This window comes from Cuculus canorus, chromosome 1 (assembly GCF_017976375.1).
Source record: "Cuculus canorus isolate bCucCan1 chromosome 1, bCucCan1.pri, whole genome shotgun sequence".
NCBI lineage: Eukaryota > Metazoa > Chordata > Aves > Cuculiformes > Cuculidae > Cuculus > Cuculus canorus.
In genome coordinates, this window is record NC_071401.1 from 90,828,708 (window position 1) to 90,850,418 (window position 21,711).

Sequence of the window (21,711 nt, forward strand, 5' to 3'; positions counted from 1 at the left end):
CTTAAGCCAAGTCCAGCCTCATATGTGACACATCGTCAAGCTGTTAGCTTATATCTGTTCTTCTGGTTTTAGTCAAGCATAGAAGACCTTTGAAGGAAGACATCTGTATGGATGCCTTGGATCCTCTGGACCTGTAATTTTTTGAGTTTAGGCTTGGGCAGAGGACAGGAATGGCCTTTGTGATGTTCCAGAGCAAACAAAGGTGTATACAAGGATCAAGCGACTGTATCCAGAAGGCTCAACTTGGCAAACGTGGCCTGGGAAGGACTGTGGTTATCAACATTGAGCCACATTCTCTTTCATTTCCCTTTACTAATACAACTTTTGCTCCTACATTCCACTTCTTTTCATGTCTAGTTACTTCTCTGTTGTGCCAGCCTGTACTAAGCCATCTGCACTAGATGTTACTGGGACTTAAAACTGAAATAGATGTCAGTGTCATTGCAGATATTTTGCTGTTGATGTGGTAAGGGACTGAGTCTGGAGCTCTGGGCATGGCACTGGGAAACAGGCAGCCTCAAAATAAAACTAAAGTTATTACTGTATTCCATGTTTGTGATGTGTGCCGTTATCTTAATTGCATTGCTATTTTGTTTAAATGTTCCCCATAGGCAAAATTAGATCAATATTAATTAGGCTGTGGTGTAGAATTGCTTGTCTGTCTGTAAGAGTTAATAAGGAAATGTCTTTTCAGAGTTTGAATAGTTTATCCTGTGTAAATACTACTGCTCATTTAAAATCAGACTGAATTAGACATGAGCACCTACCACTTGTAGAAATTGTTGAAAATTTGCCTTTCACATGACTTTATTTGTGAAGTTTTGATTTACAGAAATATTGGAAGTGATTTGTATTTGTTGTTATTGCTGACCGTCATCCTGGAAAAACTACAAATTGCATAATCAATATAGAATTAACACTAGAGTTAAGTAAGATCCAGGCCAGTATTTTGAATGGAGAAGATAAATATCTGATTTTTATTTAGAAAAGCTACTCTGGGGAATATTTGCTGTATTCTTGCAACATTTCTCCCTTAATTTACTTATGTAATTATGCTTAATTGTATGTTTAAATTTATCTTACCTTTTGGGATTCTATTTTAGTTTTTATTATAGCATCCAAGGGTATAGAACTTAAGATGTAGGCAAGACACTAACCCAGGAGTTCCCTAGCATTTTGGGTGTGTATGGATTCATTCCTAAATGTAAATCCATCAAATATTAGGAACCGAAAAAAGATTTCTAAGTGGAGATTGTTTCACCAGTCTCTACCAGTTGTCTGTTCCATTGTCAGTCAACCCAGTGGATGGCAGCAATCGGTGCTCCTTGACTACTCTCCTTTGTAAGTTTTTAACCTTTCAAGGAAGTAATGCTTTTTAAGCTTCTCTGCCTTTCCTCTTGAAATTGTCATTTTAGTCGTTTGCATTCAGATAAAATGCAACTCAAATATACAGCTAGAATATTACAATTTAGCTATTAAAGCGGTAACTCTAACAGTGTCTTAAATGGTACAGAGCTTTTTGTTTTGACTTAGTTGATTGGATGTATTTTTCCAAGCGTCTGTGAAAGTGGGTTGAAAAGCACACTGTTACTTCCTGCATAGATAGTGTCTAGGGGGGTGATGTCTTCTCTTACTAGTTTTCTTCCTACTTGTATGTTTTGGGCTTCTCTTCATTGGAAAGATGTGTTGGGCTATAATGTGATCTCAAAAACTCGTGGTAACTACTTGTGTTGAACCTGACTCCACGAGTAGCTTAAACAAGGGGGAGTGACATTGCTGTGTTGTCTGTGCAGAGCTGAGCCTTATGCAAAGCTCAGTGGGGCTGGCTGTGACCAGCAGATCCTGCGCTAAATGTGACAGTCTTTCCATGTTGTCCACTGATGATAATTTTACTGTTTTTTGAGGGCTGAGCTTCTCTAAAAGACTGGGGTAGGCAACATTCCTTTTGTTTGGAATGACAGTATGCATTCAAACTAAGTAACTGCCCTTAGAAGTCATTTGTTACACTTGTGGCTTTAACTCTGCAGCTGAGCTATGGCAAGGGATAATATTCTGTTCAGTAAGCAAGAGAGTATAATTTTTTTTGTCTCTTACGGTTTCTCTTAAGCTTTTTTAGAAATCCATATTTCAGTGATCTTTATGAATGAGACACGGCATACGGGAAATACGGAATACTGTTTTCTCACTAAGCAAGCTGACTAAAATGTGAAGAACGTGAAGTTCACAAAGTGTATATGAGCATGGTCACAATCTCATGTCATATAGAAACACAACGTCTTCTTATTTTTGCCTTCTCTCTGGCAGGGGCCATAGTCACTGTCTTTCTACCTTTTTTTGATTTAGGATATTGTCTTTGAACAAGATGCAAATAATGGATTTGAATACTGGTGGCTAACATACTGAGTACCATATTAGAGTTATGGAATGCTAATATACAATCATAGAGTCTGTATGTGGCAATGGTACGTGTCAATATTTAGTGAACAGCCTAGTCCTTGGCTTTCTGGTTTGAGTGGGGTTCTGGTAGAAGATGATGAGCATGCTGTTATGAGATATGGTTCCTTGTTTGTTATGATTTCAGTGTAGATACTGAGGTGTGTGATTCGTCACCACCCATATTATTCCAGGGAAGATTAGATGAGATGTGACTGCCCGTCCAGCTGGTGAAAGCTTGTCCCTTTTGTGCCTCACTTGCACATTTTCCTTGTGTAAGCAGCAAAGTAGGGTACAAGGTAAGGAAAGCCTTTCTGAAGGATTATAATTCAGTTCCACAAGAAAAATGTAATATTTCTGTAAGCCCATCTGCTCTTAAGTTTCATTTAAACAAGTTGGATAATGATTTAGGTACAAACTATTTTGTTGTCTTGTCGGGGGGAAGTTCTGTGCCTTTGGTTTGCTTTGCCATCAAAAATGAGAAGAGAGCCTGTAAAAATTTTAGAGCTGAAATGTTTTTACTGATGGATTAAACCCAATCATTTGTGAATAATAGTCTATGACAAAATATTTATTGGATTTCCCATTGCAAGTGCTAACATATTGTCCTTTCAGCACTTGGAAGGTAGGAATAAAATCAATTTGCCTAAACACTGCATTATTTTAGGCACCGTGCTAATTCCTGTCTGATGTCCCTGTGCTGTTCCGCAGTGGGTACGGTTCTTCCCATAGGCTTGCCTGCCTGCTCAGTGTCCAACTCTGGAGTTGCTTAGCACAGCAAATAGGAACGGCCTTCCTGTCCTAATTTTATGCAATTGGCCTGAGATGCAAAACAGTCGCAGTTTTGATGAAGACACAGTTGTTGCATAGCATTTTTGTTTTATCTGGTACATTGCTGTGATGAACAGGGGCATACATAGAGAGGATTTAAAGGTAAGGGAATAGGGTAAGAGTCATCTTCACTTACCATGGGAATATGATAAGCAAGTTACACTGGGAATGGGTGGCAGGCTTTCATATCTGTTTTCTTGGAGGTGGGCACGCGACTGGAACATAATGAAGCAATAGGTATTAGTTGAGTCCTTACACAGCACTGATACCAAGAAAAGGAGAAACTGGGTGGAAAGCAGAGCAGGTTGGTGCAGTGGGAGATGTTTGTGATCTCTCCTCCTAGGCCTTCTGTTCTGTTGCTGCTTTAGGGTCTGCACTACCTAGAATCAAAAGCAACCTAGCAGTTGGTTGTGACGAGAATGATCCCTGTATAGTTCTAAAGTTGCGCTAACTTTGTTACTAATTCCTGAGTCATCCTTTCTGAAATAGCAGATATGTTACTGTACTTCAAGCAGCAAATTAGTTTCTCTAAATTAATAGAGAAGATTAGACTGTCAAATATACCAGGATATTTGAAGTACCGAATTACCCAGTCCTTGAAGAACCAAAAGCCATGCACTGAAAACATTGCTTGTAAACCATTACTTTCATATATTGTTCTGTGACAGTGCTTTGTGATCCATTTTCTGCCAGTCATATAAGTAACATTGATTTATAAAGTAATACTTTAGTAAAAAATAATTTTTTAATCTGTTTTTCTTTCTAACAGGGCAATTAAAGCATTTCAGGAGGCGCTTTATGTTGATCCCAGCTTTTGTCGAGCCAAGGAAATTCATTTGCGACTTGGGCTTATGTTCAAAGTGAACACAGACTATGAGTCTAGTTTAAAGGTAGGTTTAAGTCCTTTTAAATTGAAATATCACTTGTTACAAGTTGTGTTGCACCTTAAAACTGCAAGGAATGTATCAGTGTATCTACCTGCTTTAGAAATAGAAGTTCTTCAGTATGAAGTGTCTGAGTCTAAAGACAGAGTAAGGATGGGATTTAAGGTGTGTTAGGTGCTAGAAGTACTCAGAAAAGCCCTGCGAAGTTATAGATGAGCACTGATCGGCCAGCGCATCAAAAATTTGGTGTAGGGCTCTTGTCAAAATAATACGTTTTGGGAGGAGGCTGAGGATGTCCAGAAAGTTGAAGGAAAAGGAGTTGAGCAGCTTGGATTTCTCATGCTTGTTTGTTTGTTTTTTCCCCCCTTAGTTCCACTGTTGTAAAGTGGAAGGTCTTATAAATCATTAAAAATAGAAAGCTTTTTATGCAAATTAATGTTCTTGTATAATTTTTAATATTCTTTCTGCTTTTCTAGCAGTTAATCACTCTTTCATTTCCTGGTTGAGACTCAGCTTCAAAGACAACAATTTCTGGCTAATCAGTCAGAAATGGTTTGTGTTAATACAATACTTCTTCTTCTGTACTGTTTTCATTATTTTTTGGTCTCTGATTGTAATCTATCATCTTAACTCCCTCCATTCAACATATTTGACCATTTTTTGCCTCCTTCCATTTCCTATTCTATCCCTATGTTCTTCCCTTCCTGACCTCTACGTTTATTTCCAAGTGTAATGGAAAAAAAATGTTCTTTAATGGAGTTTCACATTGTGCTGGGAAACACAGGGTTGAGAATTTTGTAGTTAGTAATTGTGTAGTTTGTAAAAAATATTTCTGCATCTTAATCTCTCCTAAAACTGCTGAAAACATAAATGTCTTGTTTTCAAGAATCTTGTGGCTTCCTTTTCCGGGCAGGTTGTTTTCCTGGACCTTGTGTTTGTGAGGCTATCACAATCATGTTGTCCAAAATTTGAAGGAGAATTAGTCTCAGTTTTTCCTTTCGTATTTTTAGTGATGGGAAGCACTTCTTTTGTGAGGCTTCCCTTTTTTTCTGTCCAGAGTCCAGGCTTTTACCTAGAGAGACAAGTGTAGTTGGAAATTGTGGTTAGAGAGGATTGTATTACAAAGGAGTAGGAAAGAGTGCAATGAATGGCAAAAGAGAGCAAGGGGACAGGTAGAGTTAGACCACTGTGTTGGGAGAGGGATTATGAGTGAGTTTGAGTGGTCCTGTTTCCTTATAGTTTGGCATAGGTTTAGTATCTGCTCTCCTGAAATATAGAGAATAAAAAGTTTTGTAGATGTATGCTTTTGTTCTGTTTTTAAAGAAGTCTTGGGAACAAAACAGAAGAGTAAATTTACAAGGATGTGGTAAACTTGTAATCAAGTAGTGGAAGGAACTTCAGCATTTTAAATTTTAATAGAAGAAATTGATCAAGAAATAAATAGCCTTTTCCTGCTGTGCAGTAAAACACGTAACTCTGTTACTGGGTCAAGGATTTAAATAGAAATTATGACAATTTGATCTAAATATACTGTTTGATCTTCACAACTTTGCAAAATAAAATGTTACTGATCACAAAGATTTTGGGCATAACAAACTTGTATTTTTCAATACATCAGCTTGGAATGGGAAAAAGCATCGAAGTAGTATTTTAAAAACAGAAAGAAATTAACCTTTTTCATTCAAAATTATCAAGATTCCACTGCTTTTATGTGTGGTGATGTTACATTACTTCAGAAAACAAATGGCAGCAACAAAAACAGCTTCCCCTGGAGCAGAGTGAAGCTCTTCAAATGCATGACGAAATAAACATGATGAGGGGATTGCATTAAGGATAGTTTTGCATTGTCCTTAAATCAGTATAACCACAGGTTGTTTCTAGAAGATCCTCGTTTTCCACTTTGCAATCCTGATTGCATTGTTCAGCATCCTCTGCTGCATTGAATGAAGTGATTTTTCCATTTGCAGACTGAGGTGGTTAAGAAGTCTGAATCAGCTCAACTTGACATTGCCCAGTTGCTAGATCCAGTGCAAGGTAGATGACAGGAGTGTGTGAGTGGGAGGGAGAGATAAGAGCTGTGTTGTCTCCTTCTGGTGCAAAATGTATCACAACTGTACATTGAAATTATCAGTTGAAAAGCATAAGGTAGAGTTTCTGGTTTGCTTCCTTCGTTATGGAGGTTGCAGTCTTTGGCTGAGAATCAGTAACAGTGAGGAACAAGACAGAAAAGCAACCATGTGGCACTGCACTCAGTCTCAGAGCAGTTTCGGCTGCTTGCAGTTCAGCTTTGCCATGGATTTCATGTACAGTCCTGAGACTGATTTACTTTGAAAATGCAGTGTTACTGATTGAAACATCAGTTTACACATCCGGAGATATCACTTGAAGACTAGATGACCAGAGCAATAGTAGCTCCTTTAAAAGCCAATCTGATTGATCCCTGAGGTAAGATCCCTGAGAAGACCCTTTAAGCCAGAACTCGGTGAGTGACAAGAATATGAGATGCAAGTCAGAAAATACTTGCTTAGTGGAAAAAAACAAAATTAGGTGCTGATGTAGTGGTTATGCGCAAGCGTGGGAAGAATAAAATGAGGAAAAAGTGGAGTGCAAAAGGATGTTTCCACAGAATGTCTGTCTCATTCTCTGAGCCTGAATGTCTCATCTTTCCACGAAAGATAAGTAACCCAGAGTAAGAGAAGACACAGTTGTCTTGTGCCTGTTTTAGATGTTGTAGACCTTGTTAGAAGGATCCAGGATTTTAGAGTGTGTTTATGGGGCTTAGGATCCAGCCTTCTGGTAACTGGCCTTGAGCCTAGATCCTTTCTCTGGGGCTCTGTATAACAGAATTGATATTTCAGTCTGAGTGTCCTAGTTCACACTGAGGCAGAAAGTGGAAGTAGCTTTTCATTTGATACTCGCCTGTGACTGTTGGAGATTTCGCAGATTGTACCAACCTTGCATTAATGTACTTTGAAATATCATAATATTTTTGATGGTATTTAAACATTCATGTTAAGTCTGTAATTGCTAAGAATAAACCATTTGCAACAGATGAGTCATTGTCAGTAAGAGTCTTCAGGCGAAGCAGGAAGATGGGAGTCTGATGGTCATATATTCCTTGTCTTTCACAGTTGTAGACGATTAACATGTATCATCTCTATTGTGTGTAAGCAATTTAAGCACAAAATTAATTTTTACTATTTTAAGATGTTGGTGATCAAGATAATTACTAGAGTGCTGTTTAACAAGCATAAAATCACCTCTCAGTGTTTTTTTCAAAAATCAATTACTGCTTTTGCCTGTTTTTAACATTGCTGCAGTTAAGACTTGCAAATTACTGTGAGAACCCTTGACTGCTTTCTTATCCCATTGTCATAAACTCTGGCAAGCACAGCCAGTGCTGTTGAAAATAACTTGGCCTTTCAGGTTTACATTAACAAAAAGAAAAAAGTAGCCCTTCTGGTTGAAAAGAAAACAGTCCTTGTGTAACCTATAAGTTAGAGCAATAGCACCTTCAGAGATCATACAAGAAAGCTGAATTTGCCCTATTAATCAGAAAAGTGCAGTTGATTCTAAAATGAATTGGTATTGCCTTGAGGAGGGGGAGATTTTAGTATTGTTTACTATACCAGCAGCATGCTGTTAAGTTTTACCTCACAGTCCTAACTTTTTCAACTTTCCGGTGTGTCCTGCTGCCCCCTTCCTATCTGCAATTTCCTACAAACAACCCTAGGAATGCAGTGGTGCCGTGATAATCTGGAAGGAGAATGAAGCATGGTGTCTAGGAGTACGAGATAAATTTTTATTTGTTTGGGAAATGTAATTGGAAAAAATACTCGAGTTTCTGAGTATGTGCCATGTTATTTCTGGCGTTTCCCTTGCTATCCTAGTAATTTTCCTATTCACTGAATATATTTTTTTCAATGTTTAGTTCTTCTCAAGTACTTTTGAATCTTAACCAATTTCTAGCAAATATATCAGTGTAAGAAATTTCAAAGGGAAGATCCTAGACCAATTCTGTGCTGCATGTTGCCCCAGAGCCTTTTGAACTGTGCAAGCTGAGGAGCAGGTGATCTAATTGGTTTGGTCTGCAACAAAGGCACCAAGTGACTGGTTGTGGGGATGCTCTTTTGGGACATGAAAAATTCCTATGAAGGGAACTGTCCCGTCTGCATAGGAGTTGCTGTGCATCGGGCAGTCCCAATGACTCTTGTCCAGCTGGAAGCAGAAGAGCATGAAGGTGGAGCTGAGTATGTATCTCTTATGAGGCCTCATCTGGAGTACTCTATTTAGTTCTGGAATCCTCAGTGTAAGAAGGATATGAAACTGTTGGAGCGGGTCCAGAGGAGGGCTACAAAGGTGATCAGAGGGTTGGAGCACGTCCTATACAAGGACAGACTGAGATAGTCAGGGTTGTTCAGCCTGGAGAAGAGAAGGCTCTCGGGAGACCTTTTATAGCAACATTCCAGTACCTTGGGCAGCCTGATTTAGTGGGGTGTCCCTGCCCATGGCAAGGGGGTTGGAACTAAATGATCTTTAAGGTCACTTCCAACACAAACCGTTCTGTGATTCTGTGTTGTATGTCACTGCTGACATGCCTGAAAGAGAATCTGAGGAAAAAAGTAAAATTATGAATTTGATATTTAGTTTAATGGTTTGGATTACATTGGTAAATGACAGATACGGGAAACTGGTCGCATAGCTTGTGCTTGTTCTGCTTGGTGACACTGAACTATCATCGTATGCTTTCTGTAGGGAGTTGGGACTGTGGTCCTGGAAGCCCTTTGAATGTAAAAGTTGCACTATCATTGCTTGCTGGCAGACTGTTTAAGGAAAAATAGAAATCTTAGGGTTTTGTGTTTATTAGAATGATAAAATTGAGTAAATGGTGTGTGGGAGATTTTCTGTTTGGTTTCCTGAAGGCATGTTTTGTTTGTTGGTTGGTTTGGTTGGGTTTTGTGGTAGATGGGGTTTCTTCATAATGGGCGGTCAGTGGGAACTCCGGACGTGAGCAGGTTATTGGCAAACCAAGTCATGTTGTGCTTTGAGAATTTTATTTGGTTTTTAAGTATTGCAGATGCATCCTGTACCCAGCAATAAAACCCTCAGAAGAATGAGAACTAAATTTCTGAAGTTTTCCATTACCTTCCTTTTAGCAGAAATACTGATTCTGCCTTTCACTTGTAGGAATTTTGCCTCCTTAATTATACACAAAATAGCTTTCCTAGTAGTTTGCCTCTGGCTTATGCTTTAATCTAGCCTGTAAATCATTAATTTAAATGTATTTTTAATTTTTAAATTATTTTCCTGGAGGTTCTCATTTGTTAGTGATGTTAAAGTATACTGCTTTATATTAGGATAAGAAAAAGGCTGGAAAATAATCAGAATTTATTGGGAAAATATACATGAAATACATGAATATGCATAAAAATATTAACAATTAAATCCTGATTTACAAATGATCAGCTCAAAGAACTTAGTTCTATTCAGATGCCTTTCCATCACTTATTCAAATAATTCTGTCATATATATATATATTTATGAAAGATTTTTAGCTACCGTTGCTGTTGTATGCTAACATGTAGCTGTTATAGACATTGTTATTTTATTGTGTTCCTTTTCTCAGTAATAAGTAAAAATGTATTTATGAAAGTGAAAATTTGCTTTCAAGCCTTCAGGTGCCCTTTTACAACCTGATAATCTTTTGTATGTACTTATATGACTAGTTTGAGCTTTAATGTGTTAAATTGTAAACTTATGTATTCTTTTTAATTATTAAAGAAAAAATAGCTGGTCAAAATACGTAGTTATGAGATGTTTCTATTTCCTATGTCTAGTTTGATGTCTGTAATTCTACCAGGAACTAATCAGTGACATTTTTAGGTAAAAAACAAACTAAGCCAAAGGGCTTTAGCTGTTGCAAGGCGGATATCCATGATTGCAAATTAACAAATTAGACAATAGATTATTTTTATAAAAATGTAAGTGAATGGAAAACAGCCATTGGGAATGAAATTGATGTCTAAGTCATTGTAGTTTGCATATGATGGAGACAGATATACAAGAAAAAAACATGAAAGCTTTTAAACACAGTATGGCACTATAATGAAGCTGCAAGAGTTATTAGGCCAACTGGGTTTGACAGTGGATCATTATATCACAATGTCTGGCCTACAGAGTTTTCTTTTGTTCTCTCTTACTCTGTTTTGCTTGGGTTGCTTGGGTCTTTGAGTGATTTTGGAGTTTTCCTATAAAAGAAAACTGTAGGTATATTTTAGAGATGTCATGATTACAAAGAGAAGTAGATGCTATAATTGAATTAACATGCATCTTATAATTGAACTAACATGGCATCTACTGTCTTTTGGCGGGGATGTGAGGACAAACAATAAGAAGAGAAACAGTTGCCTCGGACATTGAGCATTCAAGTTAATGAGGATTTGTGCTGGTACACTGATGTTATTTGTGGACCTTCTCCTTGTGAGAGGTGTCTTGGTCCAGGGTTAGTAGCTGTAACTGGAAGGTTAGCATTCAGGGCACGCAGTAACAGCTAGTTGTGTGTACTGGCTAGGTAGCACAATACTCAACAGGGGTTATGCTGTCCTTTTAGCTTAGCCTGGGTGTCCCTGTGGGCAGGAGGCAGAGTGCTGCAGGTCCTGAAACAACCCAGGCTGAGGGTGGTTCAGTGCCATGGTGATGCTGGCGATGGAGCAGCGAGGGCAAGCTCGTGGTCATCCTGTTTTGCTATGGCATTTGGTTGCTGCTGCAGTGCTTTGGGCTGTTAGCTAAATTCTGATATTGCACAAATAATGATAAAACGTGCAGGTAACGCATTATTGAGATAGCTTTGTGAAAATCACTGTGGTGGTGCTGGTCATTAAATTCAAATGAAGCCTTCCTTTGGCTGTTTGAAAACACAACTTCTCTGATGTTCGCTTGAAAAACTAATTTACTTGCAGCCAGTCAAAATGAGATTCTTCCCTTCTGTTATTGAGTTTCTGTGTGAGCTTTGTTTCTTTGGTCCTCCGGCAACTTGCTCCTGCCCTGTCCAGTAACAATTTTCCTCAATCTTGAGGGTTTTTTTCTGAATGTTGGACAAAAGTATTTGAGTATTTACATTGCACAAACCTTTATCTTACAAGATGAATTTGTCTGAATCCAGAAGGTGCAGTGAGCTGATGTAGGAGCACATGGAGCACGTCCTCTCCTGACCCCTCTCCCCTGGCCTCAAACATGCCTGGCAAATGGAGGCTTGGCGCACTGCCACAGCTGATTATGCAAGGCTTTCCATGCCCTACTTATCCAAACAAAGGCTGCTCTGAGGAACATAGGCATCACACCTAGGTCACATAGGCAGAAAAAGCCATCTCCTGACAGAATTGTACTGAGTCATTCATGATGGAGCTTTCCTTCATGGTAAGTCTGTGAGAATTGTCAGGTTTGAAATGATGGCTTGCCTTCCTCACTAAATAAATGCAGGAACGAGAGCTATTAAACTTGCTAATGAAATCCTCAAGAGGAGGAGGGAGTAGAGTGACTTTTGAGGTCTCAGGCTTGAATGTAAACACAGGCAGTACTGAAAATCATACACAGAAAAGAAAATAACTTTTTGTGTTGGTCATTTATTGACCAAAAGCCTGTGTACTTGCCTTTTGAATTGCAAAAGACTAAATTTGTTAGCAGAATTGGTGTTAAATCTGGTAGTGAAAACATACTAAGTTACCTAAATCGGTGTCAGATGACTGTTGTTTATTAGCAGCCCTAATGCTTTCATCAGTTCTGTTTATGTGCAGTCCACTGTACTTCTGATCCTTGGAAGGGTTACCTTTGAAACTGTTTCCACAATCAGAGGCAAGTCAAGGACTCCAAAGGAGACAAAATAGGCTTTAGATAATTATGCAATTACAGATGGCTACAAATCAAGGTATATTATGTCTTGAGCTGCAGCTCATGAAGAGAGACTGTTACTCTTTAGCATTCAGAACACTGCCTTCTAGGTAAATCCTCTTACTCGGGATTTGAATTTCTATAGACTGCTGTCTGCCTTGAGGTATTGTATGTCGTCTCTGAACTGCAGCGGCCTCTCCTGCATAATAACTATTTCACACAGCAGTAGCCAGCTTCAGTACTGCAATATTGGAGAGAGGTGCAGATGTTTGCTGGCCGCTTCTGTTTGTTGCAGAAATGGAAGTTGGAAATGATTATTTTTTTTATTTTTTGATGCTGGTAATTGTGATTAGTGGATCTGCTTTTGGATAATGAGATTTATGCATTAGAATGCATGTATGCCTTTTTTTTTTTGTCTGATTTTGAATGCTTAACAGGGAGCCATGTATTATTTATCTGGCAAGAGGTTTGCTTGTGTATGTGCATTTCAAAGGTTCTTGGTTTGAAAGGTTCTGGGTTTTCTGTGTATTGCTTTGCGGTGATTGCTTAGTGTTTATTTTGCTGTAGTTAGAGGCTTTGGTTTATCAATTTCTTTGCACTTTGTAGCTTGGTGAAGAGTGCAAGCAGAAATTTACTACACTTAGCAAATTTTGTGGATTTTGAAATGTAAAATCGAGCTAATGTCACAGTATGAATTTAAATTTTTAGGAGGCATTGCTGAGACTATTCCTGCTTTTTTTACTGTACAGCACTGATGCTACTGGGTTATTTAAATATTAAAATGATTAGATTTTCTTCTATGGTTGCCTGCTTTCTCTCAGTGGGTCTCATTGCGTTAACGCTTCTGAAAAGCTACTACAGAACAGTTGTCAACCATTTCTCTTTAGATATGCATATTTTTTATAATAGCATTGCTAGGTGAGAGCAAATCTGCTTCTTTCTGCTTTCTTTTCGTATTAATTGTTACTGAGAGTGCAAGATGGCACATCTGTGCAAAAAGGATTTTGTACCACTTAGATCGGCATACTCAGTGTACAGGCCAAAGTATACAGGTTGGTTCCTTTTTTCTTTTGTCGAGCAAAATGCAGTATAAAATAGAGCATTTTATTTTTATTTAGTTTTTTCTTAAGTTGCCTGCTTAGTAGAATCACTATGGTAACCGGCTAAAGGATGTCTCTGAGGCACACAACCTGCATTGCAATGTAAGTGAGGGAAGATTTTAAGTTGTCTGACTGCTGAGCAGTATAAAAAGGAACAAGCGAGGCAGAGAATGTATAAATTCTATAAACTATTATAAAAGCTTGCCCTTAGATTATAAATTTATTTTACTAATAATCTGTATGTGAGTTCATTGTTTTCTGTGCTCTCTTCTGTAAATGACTACTAAACTGTTCATTAACAGTCATCATTTTTTGTTATCATTCAACTTGGGTGTGCTTCATTTTTAAAAGCTGTTATGTATTACGAATGATGTTGATAGAAGTCAGTGAGGAGGTAAGCTACGTTACTGTGTGCCTTGCAAAGCTCCTGAGAGCATCAGCATTCATTTCATGCTTTGCTGTAGATAGTATATTAATATTACCATAATTTTTCTGTTAAAATGTTTAACAATTTAGTGATCTGTTAAACTCTTGTTAAATCTTGAGATGAGTGCTATTTAGACATGCTCTACACAGAGTGTTATTAGGACCTTAAGGAAAGTTATGTGGTATCTTGTAGTTCTGAGTATGACATTACTGAAAGCAAACTGCTTATACATCCATTATTAAGGGTTTGGGTTTTTTTTCCTTCCCAGCTGCACTAACAGGCTCCTGATGCCACCTAGTCTGGTATCCTGAACAGCCAGAGCTAGATTACCATGTTTGCGCTAACAAAATAAAATATACTAAAGCATCAGTAATGTATTGTATGTTAGAAGCCACCAGAAAATCTACAGTGTATAGAGTATTTTGGTATATGGAAAAGTTTAAAGGCACTTGAGTTTGCATTCCTATTTCATTCATTTTAATATACTTGGTTGCATTTCAGACTGTAAATAGTGATCATTGAATTAGCATGACACTTGTGAAATGATTGCTTGCATCCAGACTTTCTGGCAGACAGACTTCCTTGCTCCACTTGTGTGACCTTTCTAGAATAGGGAAATACTGGACTCAGAACTTCAGAATGCAAAGATATTTCAGAAGGGGGTTTTTTTGTATCTCCTGAGGAAAAGTGATTAAAAATAAACCAGCTTTTAATGTTTACCTGAAATTAACTTAATACCTGGAGGAGAGGATGTAAGAACTTGCAAACTCCTTAAGAATTCACATTTTAATGTAAAGGCATTCATTTCAAGCAGTTTTTCACAAAAGATCAGTTTTTAAAAGACTCCACTCCATTTGAAGAAAGAGTATTCTGGTTTTCTAGACAGATACATTGAGAGCTTTGTTTATGTCTATGAGGCTGAGAGCTGGTATGACTACATTCCCAGCTTTGTATTCTGAGGAAAACTTGATCTTCCAATGGTGACCATTCGTTTGACGCAGTCATTCTTCCCGATGCTATCAATTGTTTTGTGAAGATGGCTGTTACCATTACTAGAAGCATTGCTACATATTTGCAATAGAAGAATTTACTTTCATCTGGTAAACAGTTGAACAGAAATTGAAACTTGTTTTCTTTAGGATATGGGGTAAAATACAGTTTTCATTTTCAAGCACAAAATTGATTTATTCTTAGTCGCTTGACAACATGCTAGTGCTACTTTAAAAACAAATTGTTCTTTCTTTCAGCATTTTCAGTTAGCTTTGATTGACTGCAATCCCTGCACTTTGTCTAACGCTGAAAGTAAGTAACCTATAAGTATTTCCATTTATTTTGCTGTAGATTTTTTTTAAAGTCTTATTCTCACAACTGTATCAATTTTTAATGAACCAGTCCTCCAGAAGCAAAAGAAATCAGTACTGAGAGAGGGAGAGTACAAAAGCTATCTCCAACTGTCAGTGGAGACGGATAGTCTTGTGGAATTGTGGATTGTTGTAATAAACGGAATGAGTTAAAACTGAGACTTAGCTTATTAATTGTTCTAAAGGCTTGAGTTGTGGAGGAAACATACTATTTGACTGCTCATTTGTTTGTTTACTTATTTATAAACGTAGTGCTTGTTCCGTGGCACACATTGAACAGTAATTATTTCAAACTTTGTGGTATCTTTATAATCTGTCATTTTTCAGTGATCATTTTAATGCCATTTAAATTTACAGATCTAAAATTCAGCATCGATCTTACACTGTGGAAGTAAGAAAAAGTATAAAATATAATTTGATTGTTTTATTAGATGCCAACTATATGTTAATGTGTACTTATTAACACATTAATCTTTGAGTGAAGTATGATCTGTCGTGTGCAGTATATACTGTAGACTGTTACGGAGCATCCTGCAGGTATTTATCCATAATTACTGGAATTGTATGCAAGGATAAATGTATGTTCCTGCATGTTTTGGAGTCTATAAGAATTAATAGGCAAACAGTTGCAAAAGAAGTTAATTGCTCAGTATTTAAAGTACCTTCACACAGCTCTTGGTGTTGAGCTTAAGTTTCCTCCTGAGACTTCAGAGGCATTGGATGAAGTGTTTAAAAGCATTTTTTAATTTCCTAATTCAGAGGTGCTGGACCCAATTGTGAATGTTCTGTCTGCAAGGGTAATGAAAGGGGGTTTGTTTACCTGGGTAAAACTGCTGGCTGTATTAGCATCAAAGAGCCAGCTGTGCTACAAGCTCGTCTCCAAAGCTTTGTCACTTACCAGGAGCAGGCACAGATAATTCTGTAAAATTATTTGCAGAATTTTTCCCAAGTCAGTAGACTTTTGTTGTTTTCTACCAGGTATATGATTCTTTAATAAATTTCTTTTAGTTCATATTATTTCTCACTAAACTTGTTTTTCACTGCATGTCTGAATTCTTGGAAGGTTTTCTTAGCTCATCCCCCCATCTGCCCTCTGCCCCTGCATTTATATAGAGATATTGCCCCGTGGGCGTGGGCATGGTGCCTGATGAACCCAGAGGAAGAGATGAAGAGGAAGGAGGGATACTTTGTCTGGTCCTCCTATACTGCTTAGCTAAAGGACAGCTGGGTGTCAGCTACCATCGCATAAATGCTTGAGATTGCCTTAATTGCTACCCCTTGCATTTCTGAAGGCTGGAGGAGTAAGAGCATAGCAATAAATGTCTTCCTAGAAGAAATGTTTGAGTAGTAGGCCTGCCTACTTTCAATTGAGGCAGTCTCTAATGTGACACCTTTAATTTCTTTCCCCTGCAAGGTGTGGCTTCACGCTGAAGGGGTTTTGCTATAAGGGGAGAAAAATAGAGATTTTATTTTTTTTTTTTTTTAGATAATGAATGCCTGAAACAAAAGCAGAGTTTTTTCTTTCATCAGTGCCGTGTGCAGTTTGACAATGTGGTGAATGTAATGGGTATGCTTTGTGCCCTGTAGCAAGGAACCCAAAAAGTTTATTAAAATTTTAGATGATGCATTTCATTATAACCTGATTTCTGATGTGCACCGGGGTACCTTCTTTATAGTGAAGGACAAAGCAGTGCATAAAAGGAGCTTTTCATCTCCCTTATAACCCAGAGAGAAACTGTGGAACTGCAAATTACCTGTGTAAAACTGTGTAACACCATTCTGTATCTTCAAGAAAAAGAAGTCTCTGTAATTGAAATAAATGGAAGTTGGCTTAAGCACAGATATTTTCTTACTGTCCTAAAGAACATCAGGGAAAAGTCTGTCTCAAATGAATTTTTTTTTCCTCATCAAACGAAAATAATGACTGCATTCATCTCAGCTAGCTTTAGCTGTCTACCAGTTGATGACTTGTCTAGGTTAGCAGTTCTCTAGGCTTAGAGATCAGGCACTCCATCTTTTCTTTATGATTTGAGTAGCATGAGGATACTTCTCCCTTTGCTTTTACTCTTTAAAAACCTCAGTTGTTTTTCTCCAAGGATTACTAGTTGTATTATGGCATTCTGTGCAGTTTGGATGAAGAATTTAAGATGTTTTACAGTTATGATTCATCTGTAATTAACAATTTTAGTTCAGTTTAGTAGCGGGGAGACAATTCCTAAAAAGGAAAACCACCCAAATTTAAGATCTGGCATGAAGCTGTCACTCTGTAATGTAGCTTTCTATTCTGTGACCCATCTAGTCTGTCCCTTGGTAGCTGAATGAAAACAAAAAATAGATATTTATTTCTAACTCAGTTGTGTACAGAAAATGTTACCTCCATTCTCTTGTTGTGCGTCTCTGCTTGAAGATATATTTTTGCTAAATCTACTGAATGATTAGTGGACTCTGCATTTCAGAATACAAGTAAAATCCATAGGCTGCCTTTCTGCAATATCTATTTGCAGTCTTAATTCCTTGTTAGGGTAGATATTCGTTCTCTGTCAGTTCTGTTATATTAAGTGTAAAGTATTGATATAAAGAGATACTTTCATTGTGTCTTCAAAATGTAATTTATCTTGGTTTTTCATTGATAAATTTGAAACATTATTTATCCCTCATTTGAAAAAACATATTGTAATTGTTGGTGGTGGTTGTTAACACTAATATTTTTGGTTTTCCACTCTTACAGTTCAGTTTCACATCGCCCACTTATATGAAATCCAGGTAAGCTTCAAACTCCTCTTTGCACAGTGTGGTTGATTTTCTAACCCTGTGATGCAGTCAATCTGAGGAATTCCAATTATAGATGCTTTTGTAAAGTGAGGCTTAAGTCTCAAATCACTAAAGTATCCTTATTTGCTTTGGTTAAATGAAAAATACTTCATGTGTGGACTGTCAGGCTATAAAATGGAATAGCTGTTTTACTAAACTTAGATATTTACTAGTCTCCCAAGTTTAGTGCAAAAAAAAAAAACCCTAGAAATAATTTTTAGTAAAATTCTCTGTAAATACACACATCATGTTGTAAAACTTTATAGATACAAAAATGTGGAGTTTCTAAATTCATGTATTCATATTGTTTCACACACATACACACGTGGTTGAGTTGAGGCAGTTTCCCAGGTGCCTTTTTTTGACTTGAAGTTTTTACATTTAACTGAACATAAGTGACAAACATTTGAGATCAACAGCACATAAAGCTGTGTTATTAATTCCATACCAAAACCTACCACAGAGTTTCTTAGGTGAATCTTTTGGGAAATAACAAAATACTTACTGAACTTCCAGAGTATAGGTAAAATAGCTGTTGTATATTTATAATTTGACTGACTGGTCATGTCATGTAGATTGTATGCCTTTTTATCATGTTTATACGTGTTACATGACTGATAAAGAGATGTGACATGAAAATAAAGCTTGTTGTAATTAAAATGGGTGACAGACAAACTACATTTTCAGTCAGTTTGAAAGGGAGCATGATAAAGTAAGCGCTGTCCTTTGGCAGGTGAAAAATTAGGTATTTATATATAAATAAAAGATAAAATCTTGGTAAGAGATTTTTGAGTGCTTCTGGTGCAAAGCTGTATGACAAGGCAGAAATCCACTGTCACGAAACACCATTAAGAAACTTAATGGAGTGTTGTCGGTTCTTACCTGGCCACTGTCCAGATTTCATTCTGAGCACTGGAGCACATCTGACGTGTTTATATGACAAAGCATCATCAATACATTAGTTCTTTTGATCTGCTAGAGGAAAATAGGAAGTTGAACACCTCGGGTGGCTATGCCAGGTGCCTTCTATAATTGTGTGATCGATGTTACAAGTGCTTAAGCGATGCTTTCTGATTGATGATGGTACGCTGCAAGTCAGAGCAAAACAGTTTTAGTGCATTCTGCTATTAGGCTTGGTTTGGCTTATGGTTCTGTTTGGGATGGGCGTCATCTTTTCTGGAATTTGAGAAGCTTGGAACCACGAAGGGTATTGACATTGTTCTGGATATTACCTCTGATGCAACAAAGAGATGGGTCTGGAGGCAGTTTTTGGAGGCATCTTGGTGTCTTTTAAAGGACACAGTGCTACAGTTTTCTGAACCCCTCCATATATTTGGTAATTATCTGCTCTGTAATATTTAATGAAAAAGTTAATTCATTCCTTAATTATGTACCTTTGTATTATGGAAGTTTAAATAATGGGTTGCCAGCCTCTGAACAAGAGAATAGCCTGATGCTGATGAGAGTTAGCAGTGTATTTTCATGGTATTTAATGCTAATTTCTGTTACGTCATCTGCATCAGCATGAGTCTGGCTCAGTAGGGTGGTAGCTTATACGTTGTCTAAAGAAAGACCTTGGGTTGGGTTCCCCTCCCCATTTCTAAGACCATTCATAATGCAGCCAAACATCAAGGACTTTGGATCTTCGGAATTAACATATCTAAATAAAACTCAATGTAAACTTTGACAGTTTTTTTTTGTAATATTCTAAGGCATATATGTAGGCAGATTTCTCAAGGGTAAATAACAGTACAACAAATAAAAGTAAAAAATGGTCTAGATCTGGGAAACGTGCCCTGTTAGTCTTTCTGAATCTCCCCAAGCACGTGAACATTATCTTCAGAGTGGGAATGTGAGGCACTAATATTTACCCTTTTGATATCCGGATTACTGCCTCTGTCGTCGAGATATACAGTGAACTTTGGTTCATTTGCTTATCCTTCATAGTCATAAATTACATGTTTTGTTCCCAATGCTAAATTTAAAATCTTTTCCTCATTGTTTTTATTTGCTGAGCATGGGTATTTCATTTATTTATATTATTTGTTTTCTTACCAGTTGTCCGCATTTCATGAACACCAATTAAAAATCTTTTCTACCAACATTCCCTTGTTCCATTTGGAAGTAATTGCTGCAGTAATTTTTCTTTCTGGCTAGAAAAAGGTTTTAAAAACAACAGTTGTCTTTTGTGATTCTGGGATCTCAAGGACCTAATAACAATTTTAACTTTTAATAGGTATTTATATTGTTTAGAGTCATCTTCCCAGATGTCACTTTTAAAAGACTGGTAGTCAGTACTGTGTACATAAAATAAGTGTAACTAAATGATCGTTTACATTTAAGTAGCCCCATTTATTTTAGTAGGCTTTTCAACTGTTTGCCAGGATGAACTCTAATGTTGACTTATCTTAAAACATATTTTTCTTTAAAAATTGTACAGAACTTTTAGAAAGCTAAAAAAAGTATTCTTAGTAACAGACTTTAGCACTTATGACTTTAAGACTTATGTGGGAGAGGAAGAACAAAAGAATTAAGCATTTAAAATACATTCACCATTAAATAATTATTGTTAGCGTAATGTGAAGATAAATGCTGATGTTATTATAAAAAAAGTCATCTATCAAGAAGTCTTAACCTTTAATGTATACAAAACAGTTTGTACTCTTTCACTAAAGATCATGAGTCTGACCTAGAAATGTTTTCTGTATCAAGACCTGTTTGCATAGGGAGTTAGGAATTCCTGTGCTTTAAGCACACTTAAACTATATAGCAAGTAATAAGAAGGCATACCTTCATTCTCTAGGCATAATCCATGGATATGTTTTAATTCTACATATGGTGAGACTCTTGCCGGGGCAAGAAATATGTTGAAAAGACAGTTCAAATACGTCAAAGGAAGGAGAGAGGGAAAATTATACTAGCGACCAATTACTGATGGTCTTCATTTGCGTTACAATTTTTCTGGGAGGAATTTGTGTAGGGTTTTTTCGGGTGGACCACTCACATTCAAGTATTCCCCTTAAAAACAGTATATTCATTTTAGTATAAGAGACATAATGCATGTATGAGTAGTTGACCAAATTTAATAATTTTCAAATTTCCCTCAATTATTTTAAGTAGTCAATTGATATTAAATACTATATTTGTGAAAGTTATTCTCTTACCATATATATACACATCACTCATTAAAGCTTTCATATGCACTGTATGCAAAAAAAAAAGTTTTAGAATTCTTTGTCACTGTGTTTGTGTGCTGTCAGTGCTGTGAAATCATTGCTATCGGTGATCTGTTGTAAGCTTAATGATTAATCCATTTACTTTTTTCCTTTTGCAGAGAAAGTATCACTCTGCAAAGGAAGCTTATGAACAACTTTTGCAGATCGAAAACCTTCCTGCACAAGTAAAAGCAACTGTCTTACAGCAGTTAGGTATGTAAAATAAACTTTTATTTTCCTGTGTGTTTCTTTTTTCCATCTTGAGCAGTGTTTTGTAAGGCTCAGTTTCCAAAGTGAGTCTTAGACACCAAGTATATGTGAGATTTTCACCCAAAGTAGAATGCATAACAGTAGGTAATTAAGTAAATAAGAGAGCAGGGAAAGAGTTAAACACAACATTAAAAAGCTCTTAGACTTGCTACAGTATGTGCGATACAGGTTTTGGGGAGTAAGGGGGTGGTCTTTAAGAGGAGGAGTGAAGCAGTTAGAATTCTGTGTTCTCTGTTCTGCCTCTGAGAACATCGCTTGAATAGCCAGGCTAAATGCAGTGAACCAGAACGCTCTTCTCTGTTGCAGAATAGAAGAACATGGAAAATGAAAAAAAAAAAAAGCCTTATTTTTCTCTTTACTTCTAGTATGTAATGAAAACCTATTTCTGTAATTAAAAAGTTTATCATCAGATTCCTTAAAAGAAACCACATAAAAAGAGAGAAAGTATTGGTATTTTAAAATTCTCATATTCCATATTTATAGAAAGCTCAT

At 37.0% G+C, this 21,711-nt stretch overlaps 1 protein-coding gene across 11 annotated transcripts in view; it reads left to right on the top strand.

The window, feature by feature from the left end:
• Positions 1-21,711, top strand: part of KDM6A (lysine demethylase 6A) — a 151,590-nt gene that overhangs the window by 75,838 nt on the left and 54,041 nt on the right. For 10 of the 11 annotated variants that reach the window (XR_008448274.1, XM_054056929.1, XM_054056926.1 and 7 more), the window contains exons 6-9: positions 4,034-4,154; positions 14,810-14,864; positions 17,652-17,686; positions 21,069-21,162. Coding sequence is in view for 9 of the 11 variants with exons in the window: in XM_054056929.1 (XP_053912904.1) it covers positions 4,034-4,154; positions 14,810-14,864; positions 17,652-17,686; positions 21,069-21,162 (305 nt within the window). In the remaining 2 variants the exon portion in view is untranslated. Of the gene's footprint in view, positions 1-4,033; positions 4,155-13,011; positions 13,088-14,809; positions 14,865-17,651; positions 17,687-21,068; positions 21,163-21,711 lie in introns of those variants that run through there. The other variant, XM_054056935.1, reaches the window with a different exon arrangement.